Source organism: Pseudophryne corroboree, chromosome 1 (assembly GCF_028390025.1).
Source record: "Pseudophryne corroboree isolate aPseCor3 chromosome 1, aPseCor3.hap2, whole genome shotgun sequence".
NCBI classification, from domain to species: domain Eukaryota; kingdom Metazoa; phylum Chordata; class Amphibia; order Anura; family Myobatrachidae; genus Pseudophryne; species Pseudophryne corroboree.
The window spans coordinates 718,074,303-718,084,345 of NC_086444.1; the positions used below are offsets into that span (position 1 = coordinate 718,074,303).

General features: G+C 49.0%; 1 protein-coding gene across 3 annotated transcripts in view; it reads right to left on the bottom strand.

Annotated features, from left to right (window-relative positions):
- The window catches only part of FZR1 (fizzy and cell division cycle 20 related 1), a 366,770-nt gene that overhangs the window by 235,956 nt on the left and 120,771 nt on the right, over positions 1–10,043 (bottom strand). For all 3 annotated transcript variants that reach the window (XM_063915431.1, XM_063915413.1, XM_063915422.1), the window contains one exon: positions 5,297–5,422. In XM_063915431.1, coding sequence (XP_063771501.1) covers positions 5,297–5,413 — 117 coding nt within the window. In that variant the 5' untranslated portion in view covers positions 5,414–5,422. The remainder of the gene's footprint in view (positions 1–5,296; positions 5,423–10,043) is intronic.

A 10,043-nucleotide genomic window follows, 5' to 3' on the forward strand; every position in this document is an offset into this window, starting at 1 on the left:
CCATGCCGTCAAACGCAGCCGCGGTAAGTCTTGGAACAGACAGGGCCCCTGCTGCAGCAGGTCCTGCCTTAGAGGAAGAGGCCACAGATCTTCTGTGAGCAACTCTTGCAGATCCGGATACCAAGTCCTCCTTGGCCAATCTGGAACAATGAGAATTGCTCTGACCCTTCTTAGTCTTATTAATCTCAACACCTCGGTATGATAGGCAGAGGAGAAAACACATAGACCGATCTGACACCCATGGTGTCACCAGAGCGTCTACCGCTACCGCCTGAGGGTCTTTTGACCTGGCGCAATACCTCTTTAGCTTTTTGTTGAGACGGGACACCATCATGTCTATTTGAGGCAGTTCCCACTGATCCACGATCTGTGTGAAGACTTCTTGATGAAGTCCCCACTCTCCCGGATGCAGGTCGTGCCTGCTGAGGAAGTCCGCCTCCCAGTTGTCCACCCCCGGGATGAACACTGCTGATAGCGCGCTTACATGGCATTACGCCCAGCGCAGAATCTTGGACGCCTCTGCCATGGCCACTCTGCTCCTTGTGCCACCCTGGCGGTTTACATGAGCCACTGCCGTGACATTGTCCGACTGAATCAGAACCGGTTTCTTCTGAAGCCATTCCTCCGCCTGGCATAGGGCGTTGTAAATGGTCCTTAACTCCAGGACATTGATGTGGAGACAAGTCTCTAAGCTTGACCAGAGACCTTGGAAATTTCTTCCCAGTGCGACAGCTCCCCAACCTCGGAGGCTCGCGTCCGTGGTCACCAGGCACTAGCTGGGATTTCGGTAAATTGAGAATCCAACCGTGCCTCTGCAACGTCCAGCAACTTCTCACGAGATCTCGCCTTTATAAGGAGATCGTCCAATTACGGGATAATTGTGACCACCTGCTTGCGCAAGAGCACCATCATTTCCGCCATTACCTTGGTGAAAATTCTCGGGGCCGTGGAAAGACCAAACGGCAACGTCTGAAATTGGTAGTGACAATCCTGTACTGCAAATCTCAGAAACGCCTGGTGAGGGGGGGAAATCGGAACATGAAGGCACGCATCCTTTATGTCCCGGGACACCATCCAATCCCCTCCCTGCAGGCTGGCGATGACCATTCTGAACGATTCCATCTTGAACTTGAACCTCTTCAAGTACAGGTTCAGGGATTTTAGATTTAGAATGGGTCTGACCGAACCGTCCGGTTTCGGTACCACAAACAGGGATGAATAATAACCCTCTCCTTGCTGGAGATGAGGAACCTTGATTATCACCTGTTGAATGTACAATTTGTGAATTGCCGCTAACACTAGCTCCCTCTCTGACGGGGAAGCTGGCAGAGCCGATTTGAAAAACCGGCGAGGGGGCATGTCTTCGAATTCCAGTCTGTATCCCTGGGAAATAATCTCTATTGCCCAGGGATCCACCTGTGATTGAACCCAGACGTGGCTGAAAAGACGAAGACGTGCCCCCACTTGATCTGACTCCCCCCGGAAAGCCCCAGCGTCATGCTGCGGACTTTGCGGAAGCAGGGAAGGACTTCTGCTCCTGGGAACTAGCTGAGTGCAGCAGTTTTCCCTTACCTTTACCTCTGGCAACGAAGGACGATCCTCGTACCTTCTTGTTTTTATTGGAACGAAAGGACTGCATTTGATAATGCGGTACCTTTTTAGAATGCTGCGGGGGAATATAAGGTAAAAAATTCGATTTACCGGCCGTAGCAGTAGAGACTAGGTCCGAGAGGCCTTCTCCAAACAATTCCTCCCCCTTGTACGGCAATGACTCCGTATGCCGCTTCGAGTCGGCGTCTCCCGTCCACTGTTGGGTCCACAAGAGCCGCCTAGCAGAAATAGACATAGCGTTTATTCTAGAGCTTAGTAAACAAATGTCTCTCTGAGCATCCCTCATATACAAGGCAGCATCTCTGATATGGTCCATGGTCATTTGGATGGTATCCCTATCTAAGGTGTCAATCTCCGTAGATAAGGAGTCTGCCCATGCCACGACAGCACTACAAACCCAGGCCGACGCCATGGCTGGCCTAACTATAGTTCCTGAATGTGTGTAAATGTGCTTCAGGGTGATTTCCTGCTTGCGATCAGCAGGATCCTTGAGGGAAGCTGTATCCGGAGAAGGCAGTGCCACCTTCTTGGATAAGCGTGTCAGCGCCTTGTCTACTTTAGGCGCTGATTCCCATCGTATCCGATCCTTCTGTGGAAAGGGAAACGCCATGAGAATCCTTTTGGGAACCTGTAGTCTCCGATCAATGTGAGCTGTGGCAAGGTTTGCTGTGTCTGTCAGCGTAGTGTCCAGAGAATGGAGGCGCTACCAGGAGACAGGCCAGTACATCAGGAGATGTGGAGGAGGCCGTAGGAGGGCAACAACCCAGCAGCAGGACCGCTACCTCCGTCTTTGTGCAAGGAGGAACAGGAGGAGCACTGCCAGAGCCCTGCAAAATGACCTCCAGAAAGCCACAAATATGCATGTGTCTACTCAAATGATCAGAAGCAGACTCCATGAGGGTGGTATGAGGGCCCGACGTCCACAGGCGGGGGGTTGTGCTTACAGCCCAACACCGTGCAGGACGTTTGGCATTTGCCAGAGAACACCAAGATTGGCAAATTTGCCACTGGCGCCCTGTGCTCTTCACAGATGAAAGCAGGTTCTCACTGAGCACATGTGACAGACGTGACAGTCTGGAGACGCCAAGGAGATTGTTCTGCTGCCTGCAACATCCTCCAGCATGACCGGTTTGGCAGTGGGTCAGTGATGTTGTGGGGTGGCATTTCTTTGGGGGGCCGCACAGCCCTCCATGTGCTCGCCAGAGGTAGCCTGACTGCCATTAGGTACCGAGATGAGATCCTCAGACCCCTTGTGAGACCATATGCTGGTGCGGTTGGCCCTGGGTTTCTCCTAATGCAAGATAATGCTAGACCTCATGTGGCTGCTGTGTGTCAGCAGTTCCTGCAAGACGAAGGCATTGATGCTATGGACTGGCCCCCGTTCCCCAGACCTGAATCCAATTGAGCACATCTGGGACATCATGTCTCGCTCCATCCACCAACGCCACGTTGCACCACAGATTGTCCAGGAGTTGCTTTAGTCCAGGTCTGGGAGGAGATCCCTCAGGAGACCATCCGCCACCTCATTAGGAGCATGCCCAGGCGTTGTAGGGAGGTCATACAGGCACGTGGACGCCACACACACTACTGAGCCTCATTTTGACTTATTTTAAGGACATTACATCAAAGTTGGATCAGCCTGTAGTGTGTTTTTCCACTTTCATTTTGAGTGTGACCCCAAATCCAGACCTCCATGGGTTAATAAATTTGATTTCCATTGATCATTTGTGTGTGATTTTGTTGTCAGCACATTCAACTATGTAAAGAACAAAGTATTTAATAAGAATATTTCATTCATTCAGATCTAGGATGTGTTATTTTAGTGTTCCCTTTATTTTTTTGAGCAGTGTGTGTGTATATATATATATATATATATATATATATATATATATATGTAGGGAGAGAGAGAGAGAGAGAGAGAGAGAGAGAGAGAGAGAGAGAGAGAGAGAGAGAGAGAGAGACACACACACACACACCAATGCACAGCCAGAGACTGGATGGATATATCAGAATACTTATTCTGGTAGAGAGACATTTGTTCTTAACTAACACGGTCTTAAAGTTACATGTACAGTAGAATACTTAAGTGACTTTATAATCACAGCGATAAGGAAGCAGCCGGATTTACAGAAGGAAGACTTAACCCTGCAGTCCTGGAGACCATAAGCAGCTACTTGTAGAAGTTGGCGCCTAAATCTCAGCCAGTGAGTGAGGGAGAGTGAGTTAACACCAGCAGTAGGTGGTGCCAGGAACTGGGGGTGGGGCTACAGGTCAGCGCCTTATCCCCTATGCTGGTCCTCACCACCGGGTACTGTGGAGTCTATGTAAAACGGATTATTTTTTTTTATTTTTTAATCCGACCTGTGCTCTCTTGCCCTGGTGGATATAGTTGTATCCCTGTGCAGTACATTGTCCACGCCAGCAGCGCGGTCCAGTCCAGGGACCGCAACCAGAACGCAATTTACCGGCGGGTCCCGCCTGGGGGACCCTCTTACCTCCTCCCTGATGTGCAGCCACACGATCCTGGAGAGCGTCAGCGGTGGTGTGCCTGTGGACCGGGGCGCCTCCGCTGCAAGTACCCGGGAGCCAGCCGTGGGAGTATGCAGCGCTGCCAGGGAGGTGATGGAACCACAGCACAGCATATCATAATGACACAGAAAGTGCTGCAGCCCTTGATGTCTTCTAAAAAGCTCTTTTCAGGGCTGCTTAGCGCAGCCCCCCTGTTAAGTGACCTGCTATGCAGGCACCAACTTACAAACTGAGCTACAGTGTCCGGAGGCGGGGTTATAGAGGAGGCCATGCAATGCATCCTGGCAACAGTCAAAGCTTTAGCCTGTTGTTGCCTCTGGATCAAGATCCAACTCTACACCCCGATGTTTCCCTGTGGAACACAGTGTACCCCGCTGCAGAAATAATTGTACTGTACATAATTTCAGCATAGCACTGCATTTAAAAAACAAAAAGACATTACTTGCAAACAGTCAATTGCCAGTTTAGCTGGAAACACTGCCCAACAACATATTCCTAATATGAAGTCTTTTGGTGAAACTGGACAGAATGAGCAAGTGAAATATCCATGACAGGAAGCATTGTAGCATTTATTTGCAATGGCAGTTGAAAGAATTATGAGCAGGTCAATAAACCAGGTATGGTGAAATTGGTCATCTAGCTGTGCAGAATGGGAAGCAATCACCAGACCGCCTGTCAGGATCATTTGGCTGTCACAATGGCATCGCCGGAATCCCAACAGGTGGTGAAATGCTGCCGCCGGAATACCGGCACCACAGGCTTTTTTCCCTCTATGGGTGTCCATGACACCTATAGAGGGAGAATAGATTCTGTGGCGAGCGCAGGGAGGATGCAAGGGGTTTTTTAGTGCTTGCCCTGCTGCCAGCATACTGGTCGCCGGTAAAAAGAATGAATTCCATACAGAATGAACAAAGGACAGCATTAACACTGTATGGCAGCTTAACAAGTTTCAATGAGTGGTTACTGCACTTTAGAACAATAGTTTAGCTATGCTACCAATGCTCAAACATATATGGAGATCTCCCAGTCTGACACAGAACCATTTTGTGCAACTTTGTGCACTGAATAAAGAAACACAAAATCACACAATACATATGCACAGACAACTAACGTGAAAGGAGCATCTCCAACTTCTATTTCATTATTCGTCACTCACATTTATTCGGTGAAAGTTAATACTCCAGTTTGCTCCAGCTCTAGATGGAATAAATCTATCTCCATGTTTACTTGGAGAAGACATTGGAGAATTTGATGGGGTCAATGTCCTTCTCATTTCTGGCACCTGCAGTAAAAGAGATGGGAGGGTTGAAAAAATAAAAATAAAAAAAATAATAATAATAATAATAAAAATAATATATATATATATATATATATATATATATATATATATATATATATATATATATGGAAGGAAGGGGGGGATGAGGAATATATAGCGACTAAAGTGTTAATAAAATGTAAAATTGCCAATTCTAAAAAAAACTATTGACATAAAAATTGCACGTAAAAGAAGCATATATAAAAAATGGGACAATAACACATACACAGCTGGACTAAAAACACTTAAATGAAATCTTAATACTACAATAAAAGCAAGTAAAATTGATTTTCCTTATCTTAGGCGAGGTAGGTACAGGATTTTCCCCAACGCGTTTCGTCTCAAATACACAAACACAAATTGTTCACTGAATAATAAGTAAAACCACATAAAAAAAAAAATTACAAATCCCACCAACAATAAGGGCTTTCATTCATATTGATGTTCCTATAACACAATCTTCATGCATCTGTAACCTGACATTACTACTTTGCTGCTGTCGAATTCCATCCATTACCAAAACTCAGTCTGTAAACTCTCTTTCTCTAACGTCCTAGTGGATGCTGGGGACTCCGTAAGGACCATGGGGAATAGACGGGCTCTGCAGGAGACTGGGCACTAAGAAAGATTTAGTACTACTGGTGTGCACTGGCTCCTCCCTCTATGCCCCTCCTCCAGACCTCAGTTAGAATCTGTGCCCGGACAGAGCTGGGTGCATTTTAGTGAGCTCTCCTGAGCTTGCTAATAAGAAAGTATTTTAGTTAGGTTTTTTATTTTCAGAGCGCTTCTGCTGGCAACAGACTCTCTGCTACGTGGGACTGAGGGGAGAGAAGCAAACCTACTAATTGCGGCTAGGTTGCGCTTCTTAGGCTACTGGACACCATTAGCTCCAGAGGAATCGAACACAGGAACCTAACCTTGGTCTTCCGTTCCCGGAGCCGTGCCGCCGCCCCCCTCGCAGAGCCAGAAGACAGAAGCCGGCGGGTTAAAGCAAGAAGACTTCAAAATCGGCAGCAGAAGACTCCTGTCTTCATATGAGGTAGCGCACAGCACTGCAGCTGTGCGCCATTGCGCCCACACTATCCCACACACTCCGGTCACTGTAGGGTGCAGGGGGCAGGGGGGGGGAACGCCCTGGGCAGCAATTGATTACCTCCTGGCAAAAAAGCAGCATATATACAGCTGGGCACTGTATTATGCATGAGCCCCCGCCATTAATTTTACACAAAATCGCGAGACAGAAGCCCGCCGCTGAGGGGGCGGGGCCTTCTTCCTCAGCACTCACCAGCGCCATTTTCTCTCCACAGCTCCGCTGAGAGGAAGCTCCCCAGGCTCTCCCCTGCAGACTGACGGTAGAAAGAGGGTAAAAAGAGAGGGGGGGGGGGGGGGCACATAAATTTAGCGCTTTAATCATATATACAGCAGCTACTGGTTAACACTAAGTGACTGTGTGATTCCTGGGTCATATAGCGCTGGGGTGTGTGCTGGCATACTCTCTCTCTGTCTCTCCAAAAGGCCTTGTGGTGGTCCTGTCCTCATATAGAGCATCCCCTGTGTGTGTGGTGTGTCGGTACGCGTGTGTCGACATGTTTGACGAGGAGGGCTATGTGGAGGCAGAGCAGGTGCAGATGAATGACGTGTCTCCGCCGACACCTGATTGGATGGATATGTGGAAGGTGTTAAATGATAATGTAAACTCCTTGCATAAAAGGTTGGATAAAGCTGATGCCTTGGGACAGTCGGGGTCTCAGCCCATGCCTGATCCAACAGCGCAGAGGCCATCAGGGTCTCAGAAGCGCCCACTATCCAAAATTGTTGACACAGATATCGACACGGATTCTGACTCCAGTGTCGATGACGATGATGCAAAATTGCAGCCTAAAATGGCTAAAGCCATCCGCTACATGATTACAGCAATGAAGGATGTATTGCACATATCAGAGGTAAACCCTGTCCCTGACATGAGGGTTTATATGTATGGGGAGAAAAAGCAAGAGGTGACTTTTCCCCCTTCACATGAGTTAAATGAGTTATGTGAAAAAGCGTGGGATTCCCCCGATATGAAAGTGCTGATTTCCAAAAGGTTACTTATGGCGTACCCTTTCCCGCCAACGGACAGGATGCGCTGGGAATCCTCCCCTAGGGTAGATAAAGCTCTGACACGCTTATCTAAGAAGGTGGCCCTGCCGTCACAGGATACGGCCTCCCTAAAGGATCCTGCCGATAGGAAGCAGGAAAGTATCCTGAAGTCTGTTTATACGCATTCAGGTACTCTACCGAGGCCGGCAATTGAGTCGGCCTGGATGTGTAGTGCTGTAGCAGCATGGACAGATAATCTGTCTGAGGAACTGGATACCTTAGACAAGGATACCATTTTACTGACCCTGGGGCATATAAAAGACGCTGTCCTATATATGAGGGATGCCCAGAGGGACATTTGCCTACTGGGCTCTAGAATAAATGCAATGTCAATTTCTGCCAGAAGGGTCCTGTGGACTCGGCAATGGACAGGTGATGCCGACTCCAAAAAGCACATGGAGGTTTTACCTTACAAGGGTGAGGAATTGTTTGGGGACGGTCTCTCGGACCTAGTTTCCACAGCTACGGCTGGGAAGTCAAATTTCTTGCCATATATTCCCTCACAGCCTAAGAAAGCACCGTATTACCAAATGCAGTCCTTTCGTTCACAAAGAAGCAAGAAAGTCAGAGGTGCATCCTTTCTTGCCAGAGGCAGGGGTAGAGGAAAGAAGCTGCACCATACAGCTAGTTCCCAGGAACAGAAGTCCTCCCCGGCTTCCACTAAATCCACCGCATGATGCTGTGGCTCCACAGGTGGAGCCAGGAGCGGTGGGGGCGCGTCTCCGAAATTTGAGCCACCAGTGGGTTTGCTCACAGGTGGATCCCTGGGCTATACAGATTGTGTCTCAGGGAAACAAGCTGGAATTCGAAGTGATGCCCCCTCACCGTTACCTCAAATCGGCCCTGCCAGCTTCCCCCATGGAAAGGGAAGTAGTGTTAGCGGCAATTCACAAGTTATATCTCCAGCAGGTGGTGGTAAAGGTTCCCCTCCTTCAACAGGGAAGGGGATACTATTCCACAATGTTTGTGGTACCGAAACCGGACGGTTCGGTTAGACCCATATTGAATTTAAAGTCCCTGAATACTTATCTGAAAAGATTCAAGTTCAAAATGGAATCGCTCAGAGCGGTCATTGCAAGCCTGGAAGAGGGGGATTTTATGGTGTCTCTGGACATCAATTATGCTTACTTGCATGTCCCCATTTATCCACCTCATCAGGAGTACCTCAGATTTGTGGTACAGGACTGTCATTACCAATTCCAGACGTTGCCGTTTGGGCTCTCCACAGCACCGAGAATATTTACCAAGGTAATGGCGGAAATGATGGTGATCCTGAGAAAGCAAGGAGTCACAGTTATCCCATACTTGGACGATCTCCTCATAAAGGCTAGATCCAGAGAGCAGTTGCTGATCAGCGTAGCACACTCTCAGGAAGTGTTGCAGCAGCATGGCTGGATTATGAATATCCCAAAGTCGCAGCTGATTCCTACGACGCGTCTGCCCTTTCTGGGCATGATTCTGGACACAGACCAGAAGAAGGTGTTTCTCCTGGCGGAGAAGGCTCAGGAGCTCGTGACTAGTCAGAGACCTCTTAAAACCGAAACAGGTGTCGGTGCATCACTGCACGCGAGTCCTGGGAAAGATGGTGGCATCGTACGAAGCCATTCCCTTCGGCAGGTTCCATGCGAGGATCTTTCAGTGGGATCTGTTGGACAAGTGGTCCGGATCGCATCTTCAGATGCATCGGCTGATCACCCTGTCCCCGAGGGCCAGAGTGTCTCTTCTGTGGTGGCTGCAGAGTGCTCACCTTCTCGAGGGCCGCAGGTTCGGCATACAGGACTGGGTCCTGGTGACCACGGATGCGAGCCTCCGAGGATGGGGGGCAGTCACTCAGGGAAGAAACTTCCAAGGGTTGTGGTCAAGTCAGGAGGCTTGTCTGCACATAAATATCCTGGAACTAAGGGCCATATACAACGCCCTGAGTCAAGCGGAGCCTCTGTTTCGAAACCAACCGGTGCTGATTCAGTCAGACAACATCACCGCAGTGGCTCATGTAAACCGCCAGGGCGGCACAAGAAGCAGAGTGGCAATGGCGGAAGCCACCAGGATTCTTCGTTGGGCGGAGAATCACGTGCAAGCACTGTCAGCAGTGTTCATTCCGGGAGTGGACAACTGGGAAGCAGACTTCCTCAGCAGGCACGACCTCCACCCGGGAGAGTGGGGACTTCATCACGAAGTCTTCACTCAGATTACAAATCGATGGGAACTGCCACAGGTGGACATGATGGCATCCAGTCTCAACAAAAAGCTACAAAGGTATTGCGCCAGGTCAAGAGACCCTCAGGCGATAGCTGTGGACGCACTAGTAACACCGTGGGTGTTCCAGTCGGTCTATGTGTTTCCTCCTCTTCCTCTCATACCCAAGGTGCTGAGAATCGTAAGAAAAAGAGGAGTGAGAACAATACTCATTGTTCCGGATTGGCCAAGAAGGACTTGGTACCCGGAA